The sequence below is a fragment of the Chelonia mydas genome, chromosome 12, assembly GCF_015237465.2.
Source record: "Chelonia mydas isolate rCheMyd1 chromosome 12, rCheMyd1.pri.v2, whole genome shotgun sequence".
NCBI lineage: Eukaryota > Metazoa > Chordata > Testudines > Cheloniidae > Chelonia > Chelonia mydas.
The window spans coordinates 39,951,821-39,978,486 of record NC_051252.2 but is presented as its reverse complement, the minus strand read 5'-3'; the positions used below and the strand labels follow the sequence as shown (position 1 = coordinate 39,978,486).

The following is a 26,666-nucleotide window of genomic DNA, read 5'->3' as shown; positions in this document are numbered from 1 at the left end:
AAGATACTGTAAGTAAAATTTTGGGGGAATTTAGGTAAAAAGATGTAATTACGCAAATGGAAATTTGGCAGGACACCAATGCTAACACTCCAACTCTCGGTTTAAATGCCATGAAAGACTCTGGAAGAAAACGATGCCCTTCCCCAACTAGGGTAAAAATACGACAAATCGCTACTCTCTAAAGAATGAGCCATATCTCATTTGCAAAGCAAGATACCATCTTTCTCTTCCACTTCATATCCAATGTGACAGTCCTGCTGTTCCTGGCACGGCCGTGAGCCCCCTCTTCTCCAAAGCAGCAATCTACTAGTAGTTTCTCTATTCAACCCCTCCCCGGCACAGACACTTTCTTGGGTCTCTTCACCAGAGTGTCCAATCCCTACGGTTTGTGTAACCTCTTCCATCTAGGCTAATGCCTAACATACTGCGTAGAAACAAATGAAATATCTGACAATTGAACCCAGCAGACTCCTAGACACTAAATTATAGAGGTTTCAGAGTAGCAGCCATGTTAGTCAGTGTTCGCAAAAAGAAAAGGAGTACTTGTGGCACCTTAGAGACTAACCAATTTATTTGAGCATAAGCTTGGTGCCACTAGTATCCGATGAAGTGAGCTGTAGCTCACGAAAGCTTATGCTCAAATAAATTGGTTAGTCTCTAAGGTGCCACTAGTACTCCTTAAATTATAGAGGGGGAACAAACACTTGCTTCTTACCTTAGAGCCTTCAATGTTACGATCACACTGCAGGTTTTTGGAGGGTTGGGGGAGAAAAGAGAAGAGAAAAGATTACAAACATTGTAACTTTGCTTTTTGGAAGGAAATTTTCAACCATGGCAGAAGAATCAGCAGGCACCCAACCAGCACCACCTGGGCAGCTGCCTGGAACATTTCAACTCCAGCTCCTAGCTGTGACCAGCAGCAGCTCCCTAAGAGCAGTGGGACCATCGGTGCCCGAACGGAGGCCACTGCCGCCTGAACAGGGTCCCCGCCCCTGCGCCACCCCTTCCCCAGAGGCCCCACCTCCACACTGGCTCTTCCCCCCCCCCGAGACCCCGCCTCCCACTCCTGCCTCTTCACTCCCTTCCCCCCTCATTGCTCACCCTTACAGCCAGTAAAAAGTGGGAGGGCATAGCCCTCTTACTTTTAAAAGTGATGGGTCCATCCCCCATTCTGGTACCCCTGCCTGTGACCAAGACCTTGACATCTGAAAGACACTGGCTTTACAGCAAGTTTAATCACAAAGCATGTAGAATGCAAGGGTCCACAGCATCAGCTGTCTCACATCATCAATCCCTGATCCACAAGGCAAGGAGGAGTTTAGACCCCACCCCCTGCAGAGTCAGCTTCCCAAAGGAATTTCTTTAAGGGACTGCACTTGGGTGAGCTCCCACATTGGCCCTGCAGGAGCTGAACTGGGTAAGGTGCAGGGGGTTAATCAGCTAATTCGGCTGCAAATAGGGGAGCTTTAGGCTACAGGCAGTTAATTAGAGGCTCCTATGTGAAGAAACAGGTGGGGCCTGTAAAGCCAGGTAGTGGGCTCCAGACTGGGTGGCTAGGAAAGGCTGCAGGAAGGCAGGCAGCAGTCATTCCTGGGGAGGGGATTCTTGGAGCTGGAACACCCAGAGAGAGAAGGGGAGCCAGACAGGTAGGAAGCAGTCCAGGGAAGGAGCAGGGAGGGGAGAGAAAGGAGCCCAGAACTGCTGAGCCAAGAGTCCCTGGACTGGAGCCCGGAGAAGATGGCAAGTCCTGGGTTCCCCTACCAGCCTCCGAGGGCATGGCCCAGAACTGAGGCAGTGAACAGCAGATTGCCTAGCACTGTTGATGGACTGAACCTTGGAAGGGGGAATGCTGAGTGACCTAGCTGGAGGACTAAATCACAAAGGAGCTGCTGTGGGTCCTGGAGCAAGAGGAGCTGCAGACCAGAGTCAGAGTGATGGTGTGCAACCATGACCAGGAATGTCAATCTCGAGCTAACCCCACAGTGACCAGGAGGAGATGCCAGCCCAGCAGTGAGAGGTGCCCCCTTTGACAGGGACATTGACTAAATTGCAATTAGAAGCCTCTAGATAGGGGAGATTTGTTTAGATTTTAATCTACAGCCTCCATTTCAGCATGTGTTTGGGGGTTTGTTTGGTTTTTTTGGGTGGAGGAAGGAGGTACACAGCAACTCCACATTTAGGAGGACAGATCTTGATGTAGTTGTCTGCTGGATTACCCAGAGGGGGCATGCACACTGTTCCCTCTGGGTTTATCACGCCCAGCTGTTCCTTACCGGGTGAACCTCTCCTATGAAGTACTGTTTGAGCATTTCCCTGGCATCTGTGGAGTGTCCAACATCTTCAAAGCTCTCTGTGGCATCCTTACCAGCCTGTTCCAGCAAAACCTCCTCTCCACCTGGATGCTGCAAAAGAAGGAATTCAGTGAGCCCAGGGCTGAGGGATAAAAAGCAATGAGAAGAATTCCAGTCCCCTTCCCAAATGCTCTGGTAATGTCCTGGGCCCAACAATGCAAACGTACTCCAACTTTTTCAGTTCATCACAGCCCCTGCAGAACAGCTCAAGATAACCCCACTGAAGGTCCAAGTCTGCAGCCTCCCCTTCAGGCAGTCATGAGTAATGAGAGAGCACTGCAGGGTCTGGCAGGCACCTGGAATCCAGCCTTACCTGCTTTATAGACAGCAAAAATCCCTCCACCAACAAGAAGCAATTCCTCAACATCCACAAGGAACCACTGACTCGGCCCTCTCAGTCACATCTGCTCTGCAGTCCCTAAGGTTCATAGCCAAGACGGGCTGGTCTGACTCCTGATGCACCTATACGTATTCTCATGCAGAAGCACAACATAGGATATGAGCAGGAGTTCACCTCTAGAGAGGCCGTAAGTGCAAGCAACACACAAACACAGGAGCCCTGAACTGCAGAGCATAAGGCGCTGAGTATACTCCATCAGTGACGGTGACTATTCAGGCACAACAGAGAGTGCCTCCTCATGGCTCTTGAGCAGAGCCTGCTGGGTAGGCCAGGCACTCTCGCTTGCAGAGAGCTCTTTCCTGCTGTGTGCTTTCCCCTTTCCTTCTATGTATGAGCCATTCTTATTTCTTCTTCACCTGCTGGAATAAAGGCTGCTAGGGAAGGGCTCATAGGTGCTCATTCTAGGATGCTCCTCTCCTGGATGTCAGTGGAGGCAACATTGCTATTCCATCTCCCCAGGGTGCTGCAATAAGAGGATCTCTGTCTGCTTTAGTTAATCTTTCCACTTACAGTAACAGAGAGAGGGCCAAGCTTGCCAATGGTATAAGCTGACAACTCTAGTGACCCTCCTTGAAGCAGCCTCTGATTCACCAGCATTGCATTTGGCCCCCTCTGAAATCCAGCCAGGGCCAAACACTCAGCAGCCGGGGTAGTGAAGATCCTAAAGAGAACTTTTACTGTTTGCACTTTGACTGATTTAAAAATTCATCTCTGAAGTGTCTAAATCACTGAAATTAGTCTCCTTCCCCCTCAAGGCTGCATTCCTCTATAGAACCTGTATCTAACTTGTGTATAAAACACCACAGGCTATAGAAGATACCTGTTCACCCTTGAAAAGCTGTAATCAACAACAGAATGATAGCTGTGCACAGACCTACTGTCAGGGTTCCTTCCACACTCTGAACTCTGGGGTACAGATGTGGGGACCCGCATGAAAGACCCCCTAAGTTTACTCTTACCAGCTTAGGTTAAAACTTCCCCAAGGCACAGATTTCTTTCTTGCCTTGGGATCGCTGCCACCACCAAATAATTTTAACAAACAATCAGGGAAAGGACCACTTGGAGTCTTAATTCCCCCAAAATATTCCCCCAACCCTATATACCCCCTTTCCTGGGGAGACTTGAGAATAATATCCTAACCAATTGGTTACAAAATGATCAAAGACCCAAACCCCTGGGTCTTGGAACAATGGAAAAATCAGTCAGGTTCTTAAAAAGAAGGATTTTATTTAAAGAGAAAAAGGTAAAAGAATCACCTCTGTAAAGTTAGGCTGGTAGTTAACCTTACAGAGTAGCAGAAAATTCAAAGAGCACAGAGGAACCCCCTCTAGCCCTAGTTTCAAAGTTACAACAAAACAGGGATAAACCTCCCTCTAGCAAAGGGAAAACTCACAAGCTGAGAAAAAGAAACTAATACACCTTGCCTGGCTGTTACTTACAAATTTGAAATATGAGAGACTTGTTCAGAAAGATTTGGAGAACATGGATTGATGTCCGGTCCCTCTTAGTCCCAAGAGCGAAGGAACACAGAAACAAAGAACCCGAAACAAAGCCTCTCCCCCCCCACCCAGATTTGAAAGTAGCTTTTGTCCCCATTAGTTCCTTTGGTCAGATGCCAACCAGGTTACTTGAGCTTCTTAACCCATTACAGGTAAGGAGGAATTTAGGCTACCCCTATGGTTATGACACCTACCTTGAGTCAGAGTTCAGAGCGGGTGTTGCATATGAACATGCTTCTGTAAGGAGCTGGGAAGAACCATGGGGAGTGTTCTCCACCCAAGCTAAGCCTTCCGAGGGTGAGGGCAGAGGTTAAGTGTCACTTTCATGATGAACACCACAAGCCTTTCCCATTGGCAGGTTTCACACCGCCAGCCTACTACCTCCAAAGTGAGACATAAGAGCGTGCAGAGATAATGGATGCAGGTGGGCAGTACAGGAAGAAATGACAGATAGGAAAAGCATGATTAAATCCCTTAGGAACTGGATTTTTCCTGCCTCTGATTTTGTTAGAGAGAGCAAGAATGCAGGAAAGAAGATGGAAAGATGCTTACTGAAACCGAACAGCCTTGCCCAAGGCAGAGAACATGCATCACTAAGAAATTAGATGCATTCTGCCATGACAGCCAAAGCATGAAGTGCACCTCATCTTTCCACTCTGGATTTAAGGGAGTTGTGCCCGAAAACTAGCCAAAGTGATTCATCTAAAACTGTAGATCTTCAAGGGTGGTTTTCAGGGCTTGAAAAATTTACCCAACACCTATTAAGCAGAAGTCAGTTAGCCAGGAACTAATAACTTAAACACTGTGCACTGTAAGTTGCTATTCAACGTAAGAGTAGCAGCCTAGGGCCCTTTCAATTTTTGCCTCAACATTTAGTCCTCCTGTGTCCTTAAGAATCTGAAAGGCTAGAACATTCCGCTGTCTAGTGATGAGAGCCCATGAAGAAAGTAGTTCGCATACGCAGGCACTCAGACCAATCCAGGCAGCACAACGGTTCTCAACTTTGCCTACGCCAGGACCCCTGCTCTTAGTTGGCATTTTGGAAAAAGGTGGTTGAAACACTTGCCATGACCCCATGTTGTGAACCCCTATGCTAGACTCAGGATTCTGATTAATACTGCTCTTCCCAGTGTAAAGTCCCCACTTCCCAGAGAGAGAAGACGACTTGTCCCAACCCCTTAGTCTCGTGTTATGTGAAGGGATAAACAACACTTCCTTATTCACTTTCTCCACACTGTTCATAATTTTACAGACCTCCGGCTTATCCCCCCTCAGCTCTTTCCCAAACTGAACAGCCCCAGTCTTTTTAATCTTTCCTCATATAGAAGCTGTTCCATCCCCCTCATCATTTTTGTTTCCCTTCTCTGTACATTTTTTTTTTTTTTTTTTTAGATGCGGTGACCAGAACTGCATATAGTTTCCAGTGTGTGGGCACACCATGGATTTATGTCGTGGCGTTATCGTTTCTCTCGTATCTTTCCCTTTCCTAATGGTTCCTAACTTTTTTTTTTTTTTTAAACTGGCGCAGCACAGGGAGCAGATGTTGTCAGAGAACTAGCCACGGTGACGCCAAGAGCGCTTTCCTGAGGGGTAACAGCTCATTTAGACCCCATCGTTTTGTATGTATACTGGGGATGATGTTTTCCAATGTGCATTACTTTGCATTTATCAACACTGAATTTGATCTGCCATTTTCTTGCCCCGTAACCCAGTTTTGTGAGATCCCTTTGTAACTCTTCACAGTCTGCTTTGGACTTAACTGTCTTGAGTAATTTTGTATCATCTGCAAACTTTGCCACCTCGCTGTTTCACCTTTTTCCAGATCACATATGAGCAGGTTGATTGGCATTTGTCCCAGTACAGATTCTTGGGAGATCCCCCTATTCACCTCTCTCCACTACGAAAACTGACCGTTTATTCTTACTCTTTGGTTCCTATCTTTTAACTAGTTACCCATGAGAGGACCTTCCCTCTACCCCATGACTGCTTACTTTGCTTAAGACCATTGGGTGAGGGACCATGTCAAAGGCTTTCTGAAAGTCCAAGTATACTATATTCACTGGATCACCTTGTCCACATGTTTGTTGATCCTTCTCAAAAGAATTGCAAGAGATTGGTAGGGCATGATTTTCCTTTACAAAAGCCATATTGACTCTTCCCCACCATATCACGTTCATCTGTCTGATCATTCTGTTCTTTACCACAGTTTCAACCAGTTTGCCTGGTACTGAAGTTACACTTACCAGCCTGTAATTGCCAGGATTACCTCTGGAGCCTTTTTTAAACAAATGAAATAACATTAGTTATCTTCCAGTCCTATGGTACAGAGGACAATTTAAGTGATAGTTCTGCAATTTCATATTTGAGTTGTTTCAGAACTCTTGGGGAATACCATCTGGTCCTGGTGAGACTTATTTCTCCTAGCACTCCAGCTGTGCAAACCTGATGCAGGGAAGGAACCTCTGGTAAGAAGTCAGTTTGTTTCAATACTGCAGGGACACATCTGCTCATGTACTGCTTTTTTAAATCAGGATAGAAGAAGTAGTGAAATAACTAATACAGGTACAGTTGCTATCTGCTTCTCATTCCCCTGTTCAGCTAGGCAGAGGGAGCCCTGCAGAATAGTTTATGTGCACCAGGATGTCCCATAAATCCTCCATAGAGATCTCTCGGAAACTTTCCTGGAGGTAATCTGAAATCCTTTGCTAAAGATTTCTTGGGAGGGCTGCCTTGTTTCTTCCCCCCATGGTAGGACACTGCCACGCTATTCAGTGAATTACTTCAGCAGGCACTATTGCTAGAGCCCTGCGTGGGTACAAAAAGGTGTATCCGCATCCAATCCACAATCTGCCAAAATTGTCTGTGGATTTGCAGGGCTCGAACTGGCTCCACAGGTCACTACGCCGCAGTGACGCAGGGCTGTGTCAAGCCCCCAAACACCCCATTTCTCCCCAGAGACCTCCTGTCCTGCCCCCCACTCCACCCCTGCCATACCTCCTTCCCCACTCCAGGCAAGGAGACTAAAATTCTAGGCCCTTCTATGCAGCGCCACCCTCTCCATGGGGGGCTTGGACATGCCTACACAGTTGCGGCATCGCTAATGCACGCAACCATTGCCGCCTGGCTCATTTAAAAAGCAATCCCTCCTTCAAAATGGTGCTTGGCTCACTTCCTTCTGGGAGTTGTAGTTTACCTCCTCCTGCTGAGCAAACTGGGGACTATAACTCCCAGAATGTCCAGCACACTGCTGCGTGATTCAGAGAGCCAAGCTGGAGCCTGCAGGCTGGGTGACAGCCGCTCCCTACAGGTGACAGCCACTCCCTTCGGGTGATCGTGTGCTGCAGAGCCCTGTGCGGATACAAAATTTATATCTGCATCCATGCTGAGATCCGCAAAAATGGTCCGTGGATATACAAAGCTGATACCAGTGGATTTTCAGGGCTCTAACTACAATCCTGGGGGAATTCTGCAACAAAAAAATTAAATTCTGCACACAATATTTTCAAATTCTGCATATTTTATTTGTCAAAATAACAATATAATCACACCAGTTTCAATTATTTTTGGTCATTTATTTCAAAATACATGTCAGCAAGTATGCCTGTAACAACACAGACAACAAAATAGATTCAGAAAATGTTTTTTGACAAATATATTCCTTACTAGGCATATTAATACAGAACTCTGTGTGATAATTCATTTAAACTACAATACAGAACCGTATTTCCCGCATCCCCCAGAAGCAGTGCAAGGTTGGGGGAAGTCGGGTAACGGAGGAGCTGAGAGAGAGGGAAGTAAATCGCTGAGAAGGAGCCTGGGTGTGAACTTGGAGGGTTATTGAGTATGGGTGGGAAAAGTATGGAATAGGTTTTTTGGGGGGTGGGGAGGGATTGTTAGGGAGCTTTCCCCATGCAGACCCTGGCTGACCCGTACCCTCTCCTGTTCAGTCAGGCACATGTGTCCCTCCATCCCCACTCAGACCTCAATGTGCGTCTATGCCCCCACTCAGCCACTCCTCCATCCCTTTGTGACCCTGCACCTCCCTCTCCCCTGTGGCCCTGCACCTCCCCTGCCATTCAGCCCCTGCCCCAATCTGTCCTTGCCCATTAGCCCTTATGAGCCTCTATCTGATCCCCCAGCACCCCACGCTGTCTGTCGCCCCATAGCCCCATCTCCTGACCTGACCCAACAGCACTGTGAAGAAGGCTCTGCGGGCTCTCTCTCTTCCCTAGCTGGCTGGGAGCGGGTGCTGTGTTCTATCAATCACCACAGCACATTCTGGTGGGCAAAAGATGGAACTGCAGCAACTTTTCAGTAGAAGCTTTTTTCTACTCAAAAAAATAAATATGCACAGCTCATTAATTATGCACGTGCAGTGGTGCAGAATTCCCCCCAGGAGTAACTATTGCAGCGCACAGGCTAGCAGCATACAGACCTGGTTTGCAGCCAGACACATGCAGGAGCTGCTCCCTTGCAGCCTCGGTTACCCACAGAAGTGAGATATCAGCTACAATCAACACTGCCTGTGGAAATCAGTGCCAGCATTCAGTACAATAGCCCTATCTGCTTGTACTGATACCCCATTGCTACCCCATTTCCCCCACCCCCTCTTTTTGGGCCATACTCACCATGGCTGGGGCTCCAACCCTGCTCTGTGACTCCCAAGGGAAAGTGAGAAAGTTGTGCTTGTAACTTGTTTGGATTAAGAGGTGTAAGTGCACTGACAATGATACCTCTGTCTATTGTCTCTTTACCAGCTACAGATGTGGCCTTGAGGGTCTCATCAGGCACACTGACGGAGCGGATCATACAGATGCGGAGAACGAAGAGGAATAAGGAAGACATGTTCCAGGAGGTGCTGCAAGCCTCTGGAGCTTCAGATTGCCACCCTCCAAGCTCTCTGCTCACAATCAATGAGAAAATGCAGAGGGATAGTCGGGACGGGAAATATTGGCAGCAGATGACTGTCACGGAGTGTGGGGGAGTCCAGGCCCTGCACCCCTCTTCCTGGGATTCACTGAGACTCTCAGCCAGCCAGTAAAACAGCAGGTTTATTGGACAACAGGAACACAGTCCAAAACCGAGCTTGTGGGTACACCCAGGACCCCTCAGTCAAGTCCTTCTGGGGGAGCAGGGAGCTTAGACCCCAGCCCTGGGGTTCCCTGTGTTCCTCCCCCCAGCCCCAACCTGACACTAAACCCACCGAGCAGGTTCCCTGCTGCAGCCTCCGTCCACATTCCTGGGCAGAGGTGTTACCTCCCCCTCCCCCTCCTGGCTCAGGTGACAGGCTCTCAGGTCTCCCGTCCCCAGGGCACATTCCCAGGGCAACACTCCCCCCTCCCTGCTGCTTCACATCGTCACATCTCTCCCCCCTTCGAGACTGAACTGAGCGGGGTCACTGTGACCAGTGACCTGGGGAAGTTCGGGGCCCCCTCTCCGGGACAGCGCATCCGCTATCAGGTTGGCACTTCCCTTCACATGGACCACGTCCATGTCGTAATCCTGCAGGAGCAGGCTCCACCTCAGGAGTTTGGCGTTGGCTCCTTTCATCTGGTGCAGCCAGGTCAGGGGAGAGTGGTCGGTGTACACGGTGAAGTGTCGCCCGAAGAGATAGGGCTCTAGTTTCTTGAGGGCCCACACCATGGCCAGGCACTCCTTCTCGATGGCCGCGTAGTGTTGCTCCCGGGGTAGCAACTTCTTGCTCAGATACACGATGGGGTGTCTCTCCCCCTTTTCATCCTCCTGCATTAACACCGCCCCCAGTCCCGTGTCGGAGGCGTCGGTGAACACCACAAAGGGCTTGTCAAAGTCTGGGTTTGCCAGAACTGGGCCACTGACCAGAGCCTCCTTCAGCGCCCGGAAAGCCTCCTGGCACTGCTCGGTCCAGACCACCTTGTCTGGCTTCCCCTTCTTGCATAGCTCAGTGATGGGGGTGGCTATGGCGCTAAAGTGGGGCACAAATCTTCGGTAGTATCCTGCCATCCCAATAAAGGCTTGGACTTGCTTTTTGGTGTGGGGAGCGGGCCAGTCTCTGATCACCTCCACCTTGGCCGGTTCCGGCTTTAGGCGGCCGCTCCCCACCCGATGGCCCAGGTAAGATACTTCAGCCATCCCCACCTTGCACTTCTCCGCTTTGACAGTCAGCCCAGCCCCCTGGAGTCGGTCCAGCACTTGTCTAACCTGGGACACGTGGTCCTCCCAGGTCTGGCTAAAGACACAGATGTCGTCAATATACGCCACGGCAAAACTCTCCATCCCCCTCAGGAGCTGGTCCACCAGGCGCTGGAAGGTGGCCGGCGCTCCCTTGAGGCCGAAAGGCAGGGTCAGGAACTCATAGAGCCCCAGAGGGGTGATAAAGGCCGATTTCAGCCGGGCATCTGCATCCAGCGGCACTTGCCAGTAGCCCTTTGTAAGGTCCATGGTGGTAAGGTACCGAGCTCCTCCCAGCTTGTCTAGGAGCTCGTCCGGCCTGGGCATGGGGTAGGCATCCGATACAGTGATGGCATTGAGCTTCCGATAGTCCACACAGAACCGGACTGACCCATCCTTTTTGGGGACCAGCACCACCGGCGAGGCCCAAGGGCTGGCCGATGGCTGGATCACCCCCAAAGCCAGCATGTCCCGGACCTCTCTTTCCAGGTCCTGAGCAGTTTTCCCTGTGACTCGGAAGGGGGAGCATCTTATCGGCGGGTGCGACCCTGTCTGCACCCGGTGGACAGTCAGATTAGTGCGTCCAGGCTGGTTGGAAAACAGCTGTCGGTACGGATACAGCACCCCCCTGACCTCAGCTTGCTGGGCAGGGGTGAGCTGATCCGAGAGGGGAATTGTTTCCAGGGGGGAACCAGCTCTGGTCCCAGGGAACAGATCTACTAAAGGGTCATCTCCCTGCTCCTCCCACTGACCACACACAGCTAACACCACATTCCCCCTGGCATAATATGGCTTCATCATATTCACATGGTACACCCGGCGGTGGTGGGCCCGGTTCGACAGCTCCACCACATAGTTTACCTCATTGAGCTGCTTGACGACCTTGAAAGGGCCCTCCCAGGCGGCCTGTAGTTTGTTCTTTCTCACGGGGATGAGAACCATCACCTGATCCCCGGTGGCGTAGGCACGGGCCCGCGCCGTGCGGTCATACCAGACCTTCTGCTTCCTCTGGGCTCTGGCCAGATTCTCCCTGGCCAGGCCCATGAGTTCAGCCAGTCTCTCTCGGAAGGTCAGGACATACTCCACCACTGACTCTCCATCGGGAGTGGCCTTCCCCTCCCACTCGTCTCTCATCAGGTCCAGGGGGCCCCTCACCCTCCTTCCATATAACAGTTCGAAAGGCGAAAATCCGGTAGACTCCTGGGGCACCTCCCTGTACGCGAACAGCAGGTGAGGTAAGTACTTGTCCCAATCCTGCGGGTGCTGGTTCATAAAGGTTTTCAGCATCATCTTTAGCGTCCCGTTAAACCTCTCCACCAGCCCATTGGACTGGGGGTGATACGCTGAGGCCCAGTCGTGCCGGACCCCACATTTCTCCCACAAGCACCGGAGCAGGGCCGACATGAAGTTGGAGCCTTGGTCTGTCAAGACTTCCCTGGGGAACCCCACTCGGCTGAAAATGGTCAGGAGCGCATCTGCCACGGTGTCTGCTTCAATGGAAGCTAAGGGCACTGCCTCGGGGTAGCGGGTGGCGAAATCTACCACCACCAGAATGTATTTCTTCCCCGACCGGGTCGTCTTGCTGAGTGGCCCCACGATGTCCATGGCCACCTTCTGGAAAGGCTCCTCTATGATGGGCAAAGGTCTCAACGCCGCTTTCCCCTTGTCCCGGGCCTTCCCCACCCTCTGACAGGGGTCACAGGATCGGCAATACTGCCGGACGGTGGTAAAGACCCCGGGCCAGTAAAAGTTCTGTAGCAACCTCTGCCGGGTGCGCCGGATTCCCTGGTGCCCTGCGAGGGGGATGTCATGGGCCAGGGACAGGAGCTTGCGGCGGTACTTCTGGGGGACCACCAGCTGCCTCCTGATCCCACAGGACTCCCCTTCCCCTGGGGGAGCCCATTCTCGGTACAGGAACCCCTTCTCCCACAGGAACCTCTCCTGGCAGCCTCTCCTCATGGTCCGTCCCACACTGAGGTCGGCCAGGTCCCTGAGCTTCTGCAAGGAGGGATCTTTCCTCAACTCGGCCTGGAACTCAGCGGCTGGGGAAGGGATGGGGCCCGGTTCCCCCTCCGTGGCCAGGTCTGAGGCCTCAGCCTCTCTGAGCCGTGCCCCTCGGCGCTCCCTCCCCACCCGAGTAGGGTCTCGCGCCTCCAGTGTGGTACCCTCCCCAGGGTCAGGTCGCAGTGCCCCTCGCCAGCTCTGGCTACGGGTCACAACCAGGGCGGTCTGGGGGTCGCTTGGCCAGTCCTCTAGGTCTCCCCCCATCAAAACTTCAGTGGGCAAATGGTGGTGTACCCCCACATCCTTGGGGCCCTCCTTGGCCCCCCATTTCAGGTGTACCCTTGCCACGGGCACCTTAAATGGGGTCCCGCCCACCCCCGTCAGGGTCAGGTAGGTGTTGGGCACCACCCGATCTGGGGCCACCACCTCGGGCCGGGCCAGCGTCACCTCCGCGCCCGTATCCCAGTATCCATTGACCTTCCTCCCATCCACCTCCAGGGGAACAAGGCACTCTCTCCGGAGGGACAGCCCCGCGCCCACCCTGTAAACTGAGCACCCTGAGTCCAGAGCCTCCAGCCCTCTGGCGGGGCTGGCTGGGGGTACTCTTCCCTCCTGAGCAGGTGGCAAACTGGTAGCCCCCCTTTCCTGGGTCGCCTGCCCCTCGTCCAGCTGAGTCCCTACCCAGTTAACCCTGGGTAGGTTGGGTCTGCTCAGTTTGTCCCTGAGCCCGGGGCACTGGGCCCGTACGTGGCCTCTCTGGCCACAGTGATAGCAGCTCAGGTCACGTTGGTCCCCTCGAGCGGGTCGGAGGGGCCCGACACCAGGCGTTCCCCTTTGGAGGGGGTTCTCCCTATTTCCCCGCTGGGAGGCCCCATGGTGACTCTCTCTCTGCATCGGGGGGGGCCTGTTCTTTTGGGATTCCTCCCGGCTACCCCCTGACCGACTGTTCACAAACTCGTCGGCCAGCTGCCCTGCGTGCTGGGGGTTCGCGAGCTTTTTGTCCACCAGCCACAGCCTCAGGTCGGAAGGGCACTGTTCATACAGGTGCTCCAGTACGAACAGGTCAAGCAGGTCCTCTTTAGTTTGGGCCCCCGCTGTCCACTTGCGGGCATATCCCTGCATCCTGTTGACCAGTTGTAGGTAGGTGACCTCAGGCATTTTACGCTGACCCCGGAACCTTCTCCGGTACATCTCGGGGGTCAGCCCGAACTCACGGAGCAGGGCCTGTTTGAACAGTTCATAGTCCCCTGCCTCTGCCCCTGTCATCCAGCTGTAGACCTCTACGGCTTTGGGGTCCAGTAAGGGGGTGAGGAACTGGAGCCTGTCTGCAGGGTCAACCCTGTGCAGCTCGCAGGCATTCTCAAAGGCCGTCAGGAAGCTATCCATGTCCTCCCCCTCCTTCCGCTGGGCCAGGAAGCACTTATCAAAGCTCCTTGCAGTCTTGGGTCCCCCCTCACTCACCGCAGCCGGGGCCCCACTGCTCCTCAGCCTGGCCAGCTCCAGTTCATGCTGTCTTTGTTTCTCCTTCTCCTGACGTTCCCTCTCCTTCTCCTCCTGCTCATGTTGACGCTCCCTCTCCTTCTCCTGACGCTCCCTCTCCTTCTCCTGACGCTCCCTCTCCTTCTCCTGACGCTCCCTCTCCTTCTCCTGACGCTCCCTCTCCTTCTCCTGACGCTCATGTTGACGTTGTTTCTTCTTCTCCTCCTGCTCATGTTGACGTTGTTTTTCATGATCCTCCAGCTCCCTCATTTTCCTCTCCCTCTCCCATTCCAGCCGCATCCGCTCCAGGGACGGGGAGCTCCGCCGGGAGGATCCCCTGCTGGCTGCTGGGGTCAGGGTGCCCTCGGTATTCGCTGGGCTTCCCACAACCCCTCCCCCAGGCATAGGTAGGAAGGGTCTCGGGGTGTCCTGGGCAGCAGTCTGACCCCTCCCAGCCTGGTCAGGCCCCAGGGCCCACGCTGCATCCGCCGGGCGGCTTCCCTCAGGGACAGGGATCGGGTCATCCAAGCGATCCCTCTCCTCCAGCTGGGCAATCAGCTGTTCCTTGGTGGACCTCCCGATGCGCAGCCCCCTCTGCCTGCACAGCTCCACCAGGTCGCTCTTAAGGCGTTTAGCGTACATCTCCCTGCTGGCCACTCGCAGGCCGGGCAGCTTTCCACGGTTTCCAGGAAAAGCCCCTAGTGTGCCAGTCCTTCTTGAGGTCACCACCTCTTTGCCAGGGTCGAGCTGCAGACTCCTCCGCCCCTGGGACCGCTCGCTGCAATCCCCCGGGGGACCCTGTTACTGCAAAAGTCCTTCTCTCTGGTCACACACTCCCAGGGGTTAACCGCCCCCTGAAACCGTCTCTCTCTGAATCTTCAGCACACCTGGTCCCCGTCAATCCCCCTTCGTTTTACTGTTCCCCAGTCACTTACTGCAGGAAGCGCCGTTCACGGGGTGCAGTAGATCCCACCGCTGCCACCAGTTGTCACGGAGTGTGGGGGAGTCCAGGCCCTGCACCCCTCTTCCTGGGATTCACTGAGACTCTCAGCCAGCCAGTAAAACAGCAGGTTTATTGGACAACAGGAACACAGTCCAAAACCGAGCTTGTGGGTACACCCAGGACCCCTCAGTCAAGTCCTTCTGGGGGAGCAGGGAGCTTAGACCCCAGCCCTGGGGTTCCCTGTGTTCCTCCCCCCAGCCCCAACCTGACACTAAACCCACCGAGCAGGTTCCCTGCTGCAGCCTCCGTCCACATTCCTGGGCAGAGGTGTTACCTCCCCCTCCCCCTCCTGGCTCAGGTGACAGGCTCTCAGGTCTCCCGTCCCCAGGGCACATTCCCAGGGCAACACTCCCCCCTCCCTGCTGCTTCACATCGTCACAATGACGACGCTGCTTAGGGAGCAAACAGACATGCTGCGGTCTCAGATTCAACTTCAGGCTGAACACATTTGTGCTCACCTCCCCCTGCAGCCCACAGAAAATGGCATTCCAGGACCTACCTACACGCATTCCCCCACACACTGCATGCATCTTCCAGGGCTGCAACAGTACCCAATTCATTCCACCCAACAGGGGATTAAACAAATTGACAACCCCACATATACCCGGCTGAGAGAGCCTTGCTATTGTGTGTGCTTGTAAATTCCCTGTTCCTTCCCCTTTAAAGATACTTTTCTCTGTATGTATGACATTTACCTCAGCATTACACAGGTATGTTTGCAAATAGCTCTGCGCTGAGCCCGTTATAGCCCTGGCATCTCGCTGCTCAAAGTAAGCAGGCACCAAACCACCTTCACGTTCCACCCCTGGGAAAACTTCTCCCCCACTTTGCTTCACAGATATTATGATGCGCACAGCTGGCAGCTATGACCACAGGGATATTGTCCTCACGGAGGTCGAACCTCCTGAGGAGACAACACAAGCGACGCTTCAAACAGCCAAAGGCACATTGACCAGTCGTTCTGCACCTGCTGATTCTATTGTTGAAATGCTCCTTGCTGCTGTCAAGGTGGCCAGCGTACAGCTTCATGAGCCACGGGAGCAAGGTGTAGGCTGGGTCTCCCAAGATCACTATTGGCATTTCCACACCTCCAATAGTAATCCACTGGTGTGGAAAGAAAATCCCTGCTTGCAGCTTTCTGTCATGCACCTTCCCTGCCCAGCCCATGTTGATGTCGGTGAAATGACCCTGGAGATGCACCAAAGCTTGCAATACCATGGAAAAGTAGCCCTTTCTGTTGATGCACTCTGTGGTGTGGGGCCAAGATAAGGATATGCATGCCACCTATTGCCCCACCGCAGTTAGGGAACCCCACTGCTGCAAAACAATCCCCTGTTCACGCACACTGCCCAGAGTCACAGTCCTTTCTTAGCAGAAGGCATTAACAGTACTGCACATTTGCATCACAACCACCCCCAAGGTGGATTTCCCGACTCCAAACTGATTTGCGACTGATCAGTAGCAGTCTGACGTCGCCAGCTTCAGCACAGTAATTGCCAATCGTTTCTCCACTGTGAGCGTGGCTCTCCTTTTAGTGTCTCTGCACAGGAGAGCTGGAGCAAGCTCCGCACACAGTTCCAGGAAGGTGGCTTTGCACATCCAAAAGTTCTGCAGCCACTGCTTGTCATCCCAAACCTGCATGACGATGTGATCCCACCACTCAGTGCTTGTTTCCCGAGCCCAGAAACCACAGTCCACCATGGGCAGCTGCTCCGTGAACGCAAACAGCAATCTTGAATTGCTTCTTTCACTATAAGCCAGACGCCAAGGCATCGTCATCAGAGTCACAGCTCATGAAAAACTGCGGGATCAGGTACATTGTGTTCATAACGCTCATCACAATAGTGAAGAGCAGTCCAGCATCCATGCTTCCTGACAGAGACGGCGGGCGCGCAGGTTACAGGGACTGTTGAAAAGCAGCATGAAACGTACTAGGATGCACATTGAATTATGGGATAGGGAAAACTGCATCATGGGATCCTGAACCTGCCCCCATGAGTAGGGCCCTACCAAATTAGTGGTCATGAAAAATGCGTCACAGATCATGAAATCTGGTATCCTACTATAGAATCTGGTCTTCTGTGTGCTTTTACCCTATACTATACAGATTTCATTGGGGAGACCAGCGTTTCTCAAATTGGGGGTTCTGACCCAAATGGAAGTTGCAGAGGGGTCGCAAGGTTATTTTAGGGGGTCCGCGGTTTTGCTACCCTTACTTCTGCGCAGCCTTAAGAGCTGGGTGGCCGGAGAGTTGGAGCTGGTGGCTGGGCACCCAGCTCTGCAGGCAGCAGCACAGAAGTAGGGGTGGCAATACCATACCATGCCAGCCTTAATTCCGTGCTGCTGCTGGCAGTGGCTCTGCCTTCAGAGCTGGGCGCCTGGCCACCAGCCACCGCGCTCCAGCTGCCAGGCTCTGAAGGCAGCACCACAACCAGCAGCAGGGCAGAAGAACCGCAATGCCACCCCCCTCCCCTTAACTCCTTTTTGGGTCAGGACCCCTACAATTACAACACTGTGAAATTTCAGATTTAAATAGCTGAAATTGTGAAATTTACGATGTTTAAAACACTATAAGCATGAAATTGACCAAAATGGACCATGAATTTGGTAGGGCCCTATCCATGAGGCACTGCAAAACCTTCCCAATAAACCCTGCGGTAGATGGTGGTGAGTTGCACAGTGGGATAGCTACCCATGACGCAATCCACTGACACAAGAAGGATAGCGTGGAGATGCAACAGTGGTTTAATTACAGTGGTGGCTGTATGTCACGAACCGTAACTTAAGTCGACTGAACACTGTAGTGTGGACGAGGCCTTACTCTTTCTGTCTGGGTCATACATGTTACAGGCGCTGTCATCCATGGTGGACCCATATACACACAGGTTCTGGCTACACTAGATAACTTATAGCAGTGCACTGTAAGCTCTCTAACATAGGTGCTCTAAGCCAGCCCCCGCAAACAGCGGTAATTACGTTGGCCGGAGAAGCTCTCCTGCTGACATAGCACTTTCCACACTGGTGCTTATATCAGTGTAATTGGTCACTCAGTGGGGTGGTTTATGCACACCCCACAGCAACAAATTATGCTAACATAAGTTGTGGTGTAGACAGCCATAGGTACTCATAATAAAGCGGTTCTTCATGATACAACTTCACAATATCAACCAGAATTCAAGTAGAGAGCCCCAACTCACCACTCTTCAGTTCCCGATCTGTAAAATACAAACACCACTGCCTACCTCAGAAGGGGGCTGTGAGGAGAAATCCAGTAAAGACTTCAAGCCCCCCCACTACGATGTTTATGAGTACCTTAAATAGAAATACAAGGAGTTTTGGGAGGGGATGAGTTAAGTGCCCCAGATGGTAGTGTGCATGTGGTGGAGAAAGGGGCATGCAGCACGGGGCAACTTACACTTCACAGCGCTAATCAAAAGGTATATTTACCCCTGCTCCTGACAGGCCATTTCAGCACATAATTGGAAAGTTAACCCTCTGCAGTTTACCTGTAATCCATATTTAAACACAGACATAGTTTTCATAGCTCATGCAGTTGCAGCACAGAGACACCACTGTAACCTGCATTCTGGGGCTTATTTTGTTTCAAGTGGTAAGTGAATTACCCTTTTGATATTTGGGAGATATTTATGGAAATGATTCTACTTCAGCTATCAGGCATACCCCCCACTGCAGCCCAGCCAGCTCTGGAAGAGAAACAGATACCAACTCACTATAGGTTTTACATGCAACTTGAGGAGCTGCCTTTGTATATCTCCCTCATTCTGTCCACGTTCTTATGACCTGATGGACTTTTGCCATGTGGTAAGTACAATGTCTTAGAACTTCTATTATGTAACCAGCAACATAAAATGATAAAGTTTAAAATAATCCATATTGCAATGGACACACTTTAGACAGACTGACCAGCACCTGACCCACTGTCTCTGGTTTGCAGGAACCAGAGTGGCCTCTCAGAGATTATGCAATAGCCCTGCAATAGCACTTCAATGAGCTCAGCAATTCTGTACAAATAACATGTGGCCAAGGGCTAGACCAGGCAGCAATTAGCAATTCCCCAACCATTAAAGAGGATTGAGGGGGAACATTTCATGCTGAATCCCTGACATCTGCAGTTACAGCAATTCAGGCCTTGTCTACACTGGCAAATTTCTGCCAGCAAAGCAGCTTTCTGCATTGTAACTCTTGAGGTAAACACACTGCCAAGCCACTGCGTAGTTCTAGCACTATAAAAAAAAAAACACCCCGACGAGAGGATACAGCTTTCTGTGCCGGGGCTACATTGCCATGGTGCCAGTGTAGATACCCTGGTCAATTGCAGCACTGCGATTGGTCTCCGGGAGGTGTCCCACAATGCCTGTTCTAGCCTCTCTGGTCATCAGTTTGAACTCTACTGCCCTGCCCTCAGGTGACCATCCATCAGCCCCACCCCTTAAATTCCTTGGGAATTTTGAAAGTTTGCTCAGTGACACATGCAGTGGTCTCAGCGCATCTTTCCAGGTAACCATGGCTGCTCCACGCACCAGACAATCTCCCGCTTGGAGCAATGCCGAGCCGCTGGACCTCATCAGCATTTGGAGAGGAGGCGGTCCAGTCCCAGCTGCGCTCCAGCCGTAGGAATTATGACAACTACGGACAGATTTCACAATGCATGACAGAAAGGGGCCATGACTGAGACACACTGCAGTGCAGGATCAAAGTGAAGGAGCTGCGGAATACCTACCACAAGGCGCGGGAGGCAAACCGCCGCTCTGGTGCTGCGCCCACAAGCGGCCAGTTCTACAAAGAGCTGGACGCAATATTCAGTGGTGACCCTACCTCCGCTGCAAAGGCCACTGTGGATACTTCGGTAGCTCACGTGCCAGTCAACAGTGGACTGAGCCAGGAGGAGGAAATCTTGGATGGGGAGGGGGACCCAGAGGCAGAGGACGACTTGGAGGTCAGAGATGCATGCGGTCAGGAGCTCTTCTCTACCCCAGAGGAGGTTAGCCAATCACAGCTGTTGGAGCCTGGTGAAGCGCAAACAGGAGGGCCCTGGTAAGTGGCTTTGATTTTGGGAATCACTGAAGCGAGATGTTGGGGGCAAGAGGGTTGCAGAAAGCAGGCTTGTGTGTCTGTATGATGCATGTACCACCACATGCCTAGTCTGAGCGGCACAACAGGGTGTCGATTGACTCCGTCACTTCACAGGAATCTGCCTCAGAGATCTCCAGGAAACTCTCATGGAGATATTGGGCAATCTGTTGCCATAGGTTCTTTGGCAGAGCTGCTTTGTTTCTTACCCCATTAAGGGTAACTTTCCCGTGCCACTTTGCCGTCACGGGGGGGGGCGGGGGGGGGGGAGAAGAGGATCATTGCTGCACACAGGCGAGCCACATAAGGGACAGGGCGGAAGCTGCAGTCTTGGAGAAGACCCTCCCTTGATTCCCTGCTCACCCTCAGCAGCGAGATAGCTTCCATAATGATCACATCCTGTGGAAAATGTGGGGACAGTAAATGGTTATAAGGCCCCCACCTACAGTGCTGGCTCTCCCCAAAAGCCATGTGCCCAGTGTAAAGTACGGTTCTGGAACACTGATTTCCCCTGCGGTTCCTCATCATTTTCAGGGTCTTGTGGCTCATGTGTACTTGCCTGGTGTCAACCAATTAGTGACAGGTATGTGAATAGTGGCTGTGTTTTAAATCAGTGGTCTGCATGTTGCAAACAATACGGCTTCTGTAAAATGTTGCATTTTGGCTTCACAGATATGACCTTGGGAGCCCAGCCTCCGTCTTTGTTATCACCGGCTGAATGGCTGCGCAGAATTAGAAAGTGGCCATGAAGAACTAAAGAGGACTTTCTGCATGATGTCATGATGCACTCCGAAAAACAAGAATTGAAGGAGTGGCGGGACAGCGAGAAGAGGGATCAAAAGGAGAACACGGCGTGCCAGAACAGCGCGAGATCCATTCCTGCAGACTGAAGAGGCAGAGCGCGCAGTACACAAACCACTGAAAGATGGCGCCAAATCCGGACGAAAGCACAGAGATTGCTGGGATGTGAAGCAATGCATCACGGGGCATTGGGAAAGGACCCAGGATGCCCCGCGACTCCCTCTGCCTTCCCACAACTCTTAGCAACAGAAGAGGAAGAGACGGTCTATGGGATAGCTGCTAAGAGTGTACCTCTCCAAATACCACTGCAAGTGTCGCAAGTGTGAACACTCTATTGCACAGGCAGCTGACGGTGTGAACACACAACAGTGGTTTCCCTTCAGCATTCTCTGAGCGGCGCTGTAACTCTGCTAGTGTAGACATACCCTCAGAGATCTAATGCAGAACAGTTTATCAGACACTGGGCTTGTTTAAAAAGAACAGGAGTACTTGTGGCACCTTAGAGACTAACAAATTTATTTGAGCATAAGCTTTCGTGGGCTATCAAATAAATTTGTTAGTCGCTAAGGTGCCACAAGTACTCCTGTTCTTTTTGCGGATACAGACTAACATGGCTGCTACTCTGAAACCTGGGCTTGTTTAAAATCCATTAAAGTGCCTGGGTCTGACACTCTCCAGGAGCTGTATTGACTACATAGGGCTAATGAGGATTAAACTTGCTTTTGTCTGTAAAATAAGGTTTGATTTACACTTAAAAATGTAACTGGCATAACTATGTTGGTAAGATGTGTGATTTTTTTCCTACATAGTTATCGCACTAAAAGCTGTAGTGTAGATGCAAGCCTAGCCTACATTAGAACAGATTTGCTGGTATGGCTATACAGGTATAGCTATATCAGCAAATCCCCCAGTACAAACAGGGGAAAAAGTGCTTTTGCCAGTACAACTTAGGGTACTCTTGTGATCAGTACCTATAAATACCCAACAGACAGTGGCTCGGCAGGTTACATTTCAGACACTGCAGCATACAGACGCAGAGCTGAATGCAATACTAGAATATCAATGGCACATCTAGATAGGCAGAGGATCTGGGAGCCAAGACCCCTTTATAGTCCTGCAGAGAAAGGCTGTGTCCACATTAGAAGTGCTTTACCGATACAGGATTACTGCTATGCTATACTGGTGAAGCACTCCTAGCATGGATGCAGCTAAACTGTCAAAGTTGTGCTTTGTACCAGTATAACAAGATCACTCCCTGTGAGCAACAAACTATACCAGTAAAAGCCCAGTTTTGCTAGTATAACTTTCTCTATCCTAGCAGCTTCTGCTAGCACAGCTCTATTGGTGAGGGATCAGACCTCTTCACGCTCCTGACTGACATAGCTACTTCGTCAGAAGTCTGTACTGTAGACCTCACCAAAGACAAGAAAAGATTTCAGTTCCATTTCACTATGAAAGCTGCAAATAATGCAAAACTGACTCAAGCAAAGAAGGGACAGCCTAAGCCAATGCAGTGTGAAAGACCCCAAGCTGTACCACACATGGGCACGGAGGCTGTCTGCCTTTTACAAGAGTCTTCCAACAAGATGACCATGAGTGTTATCATTATCATTACCATTGCAAATTCCAAAGGAATGCAGCCTCCTTGCAGAGCAAGCACTACCCAGATCAATCTCTAGCTAGGTCTTTAAGACAATCTTGCTGGATGAATCAGCGAGGAGACACTCACGGCAATTGGAGCTAAGAAAGAAGTGAGGCTACAATTTGAATCTTCTAAGATACATTTGTTGAAAGAAAAGCAAAGGCTGAATGAAGGAGTTTGACTTCGGGACATCGTCAAGTCATTGTGTAAGATAAGGAATCCTATTCTAAACTGGCTGCCTCAGCTGCCCAGCAGGCACAATCTCCACAGTCTTTACTCAGCTTTGCAGTATCTGGGGGGGAAGGTAGCACCATCTTGTCCAGTGTGCAATAAAAATGTATCTTGTCTTACTTTGTAAATCCTGGAAAGCTTCACACACACACAAAGCCGTGGCCTCCAATATCTCAGATGGTGCAAGATGGAAGGACCCAAAAAGGCTGATGAGTTATCATTCTGTCCTCTATCACATAGCCTGTAGATTCCACTAGATTTGTTTTTTAGTCGTCATGTCCTGGAGATCAAACATCCTGCTCATATTCTTAATAATGTTATGACCACATAGCAGGTGTATGTAAATGGACATTTTCAGCTAGTGGTAAACCCAAGCCAAGTTTACACAGAGTACAAACAGTCTTGAAAAGGAAGATGGTGCTTTTTTCAGTGAAGTGCTTCTGTTTTAGCATTGGTTCAGAATGAGGTGATAGGTGCATTGCTATGTAGAAGCCAGAAGCTCGGGAGGGTGGTGCTGGCATGGCAGCTGAGGTTTTATTTTGAGGTGGGACAAAAACACAGCTGACAATTTATTGCCATTTTTTGTTCTGCTCAGTTACTGACTCCAAACACTGTTAGGAGCAACCTATAACTTAAAACTTTTCAAGAATCCAAGTCAATAGCAACATGAGTGACCACATAGCACTGCTCGCTCCAGAGAATGCAGGAGAACTGCAGACTATACACAGGGATAACTCCCTTCCCAGGCAGAGAGATACACCCACTTCTTGGAAGTGAATAATGTGACAGATACTAAACCTGGATTCTGCTTGGAGATCAGTCTTCAAAATATTGACCTACCCTGTATATTATTATTATTATATTACTGACACTACTTAGTATATTATTTGCAGAGTTGTTGTAGCCATGTTGGTCCCAAGGTATTAGAGAGACAAGGTGGGTGAGGTGATATCTTTTGCTGAACCAGCTTCTGTTGCTGAGAGGAACAAGCTTTCCACAGACCTGAGGAAGAGCTCTGTGTAGCTTGGAAGCTTGTCTCTTTCACCAACAAAAGTTGGTCCAGTAAAAGAAATTACCTCACACACCTTGTCTCACAACTTAGTATAAAATCTTATACTAATTAATTTAGCCTAAGGGAACCAAGATAGAAATGCAAATCCAAGCCTTTACTTTACTTTTTTCATCTCATGAGGGGATCAGAGATGCCAACAAGAACTCCTCGGTTCAATTATTTGTTTGGAAAAGAAAAACTGAAACAATTTGAAACTACCACATCATGTGCTACCGCTGTCCCCCTTCCCACCTCAATCCACTTGCTGCATCTGCTTTAAATCAGACTGTCGGCCACATGGGGCAGGAATGCGTCTGTCTGTGGATTTATGCTGGAAATGGCCCACCTTGATTATCATGCACATTGTAGGGAGAGTGGTCACTTTGGATGAGCTATTACCAGCAGGAGAGTGAGTTTGTGTCTGTGGTTTTTGGAGCGGGGTGGGGGGGGTGAGAAAACCTGGATTTGTGCTGGAAATGGCCCACCTTGATTATCATACACATTGTAAAGAGAGTGGTCACTTTGGATGGGCCATTACCAGCAGGAGAGTGAGTTTGTGGGGGGGGGGGGAGGGGGGGGGGTGAGAAAACCTGGATTTGTGCTGGAAATGGCCCAACTTGATGATCACTTTAGATAAGCTATTACCAGCAGGAGAGTGGGGTGGGAGGAGGTATTGTTTCATGGTCTCTGTGTATATAATGTCTTCTGCAGTTTCCACAGTATGCATCCGATGAAGTGAGCTGTAGCTCACGAAAGCTCATGCTCAAATAAATTGGTTAGTCTCTAAGGTGCCACAAGTCCTCCTTTTCTTTTTGCGAATACAGACTAACACGGCTGTTACTCTGAAACCTGTCTGCACAGGCTGCGTGCCTCACAAACAACAGAGCGCCGAGCCTGACGGGTTCCTCAGGACGCCGCTGCACTACAAACACAGAGCGATGAATAATAAAACCCCCTTACGGGACAACCATCGTCAGTGTCTCCCCCGGCCGCCCCGTCTCCCCGTCTCCGCCGGGCAAGGGAGTGTCGCTCGCACCACAGGGGTGCCCAGCCGGGCGGTGCTCAGCCCCTGGGGACATAAATACCAGCGCCCCCCCCGTCCCTCCCCAAGCCCGCCCGTCCCTGACCGGGCAGGGCCCGGCCGCCCCGCCTCTCGAGGGTGTCCCCGGGCCGGCCCCGCGGGCCTCACCTCGCCCAGGAAGCGGCCGACGTCGTACACGCGCCCGTGGATCACCAGCCAGGCCTCGCGGCTCGAGTTGCGCTTCGCCACCTCCGCCAGGGTGAAGACGGGGCCGCCCTCGGGCGCCGCGCCGGCCGCAGCCGCGCTGAGCTGTTCGCTCCCCATCCCGGCTCCCGGCTCCTTTACCGAACGGCAAACCAGCTAGGCCCCGCGCGGCCGCCGTACCTAGGCCACACCCCCTCCGGGCCCTAGAGACCAATGGGCTTTTCCGCGTCCCAAGCCGGTTCCCCCGCTATCGACCAATGGCGAAGGAGAGGGCGGCCGGCCGCTCGTAGCCCGTTGTCGTTCGACTCCTAACAGCCAATCAGAGGTGCCCTCACGCCCCAACGCAGCCAATGAAAGGGCGAGATTCCACCGACCCGCCCAAGCAGGAGGCGGTAGACAAAGAGCCGCGTCCCGCCTCCTCCGGGCTGCTGAGGAGGAGTGCCGAGACCGTTCGGGTCTGGTCACGTGGCGTGAGGCGGGCCTTATGCCACGTGCGCGCGGCCCTGGGTCTCTGCTTACTCGGCGCGTGCCTGGGTTGCCCGGGTTACCCGCGCGGCCCCGCTGACCGCCGGAGCCAGGGCCCGGCCCGGCCCGGCCGCCTTTGCCTTGCTCCGCCGTGGGCCGGAGCCTGGTCACGAGCCGCGCTGGGTCGGAGGCCCCCGTCCGGAGCCGGCCTGCCGAGGCCTTGGGAGCCGGGCCTGGTGCCAGCCCCTGGCGAGTAACAAAGGAGGAAGCGACGCTGGCCGCCTCCCCGAGTGGCGGAGTAGCTCGCGGCGGCTAGCCTGGGGAGCAGGACCATCCCGGCGCGCCGGGGCGGGCTCCGCCGGGCTCTCTCCTTCCACCCCCTCCGAAGGCGGGGCAGCAGACCCTCTGTTGCCTCGCAAGTCTTTGAAATGGCCCAGGGCTTTAACACCAGTGAGGAGTGTCCAGCAGCTTCCAAAATAAAATGCCCCCAGGCCCAGCTGCAGAACGGAATGCGGAGCTCCCGGGCGTTCCCGGGGTAGCCCAGCCCTGTGGCCGAGCAGAGGCCCTTCCAGTGCTGCTCCGCTCCAGCAGGCTGAAGCCGCAGCCGCTAGCTTGGAAGTAAGGGACATCTCTGGGCCTGAAGTTTTTGCCCCGCCTTTCTAATGGAGTTTTTCTTGTACATGTAGGTCATATATTTAAATATAATCCGCTATATTTACCGGTCAACAGTGGGCTACAAACTTCAATCTCATTGCTGAGGGAAGAATGTTGCATAACTCAAAGGAGGTGTTACGAAAACTGTCCATTGTTACAAACAGAGAGCGAAAGAATAACCCTACTAACTCCAGACTGTTTACTACAGCTGGGGTTTTCCAAGGAGACCAATGGAATTAAACACCCAAACCCTATTTAAATGCAGTGGGAGCTGAGCGTCTTCCTCCCTTACACTTTCTTCAGAATCCCAGCCTACGTGTCTAACAAATCTTCCAGGTTTCTTTCTGGTCAGAAAGGAGTATTTTTGTTATTGAAGATAAGGAAATTGCCCCATTGGTGCCTGCCAACCGTAACTTCAAATTTAATTGTACTGCTGGTTTCAGAGTAACAGCCGGGTTAGTCTGTATTCGCAAAAAGAAAAGGAGGACTTGTGGCACCTTAGAGACTAACCAATTTATTTGAGCATAAGCTTTCGTGAGCTACAGCTCACTTCATCGGATGCACTGCTGTTTTCCATAGCCCAGCTAGCTGTAGCTGTGAGCTAAGAGCTGAAGTATAGG

General features: G+C 51.7%; 1 protein-coding gene across 1 annotated transcript in view; it reads right to left on the bottom strand.

Moving 5' to 3' along the window:
• The window catches only part of LOC102934032 (cytochrome b5), a 42,578-nt gene extending 17,196 nt beyond the window's left edge, over nt 1-25,382 (bottom strand). The window contains exons 1-3 of the mRNA XM_037877573.2: nt 24,892-25,382; nt 2,274-2,402; nt 716-742 (exon numbers count right to left, since the gene is read on the bottom strand). Of these exons, the coding sequence (XP_037733501.1) occupies nt 716-742; nt 2,274-2,402; nt 24,892-25,047 (312 nt within the window). The 5' untranslated portion in view covers nt 25,048-25,382. The remainder of the gene's footprint in view (nt 1-715; nt 743-2,273; nt 2,403-24,891) is intronic.
• Between the last annotated feature and the right edge of the window lie 1,284 nt (nt 25,383-26,666).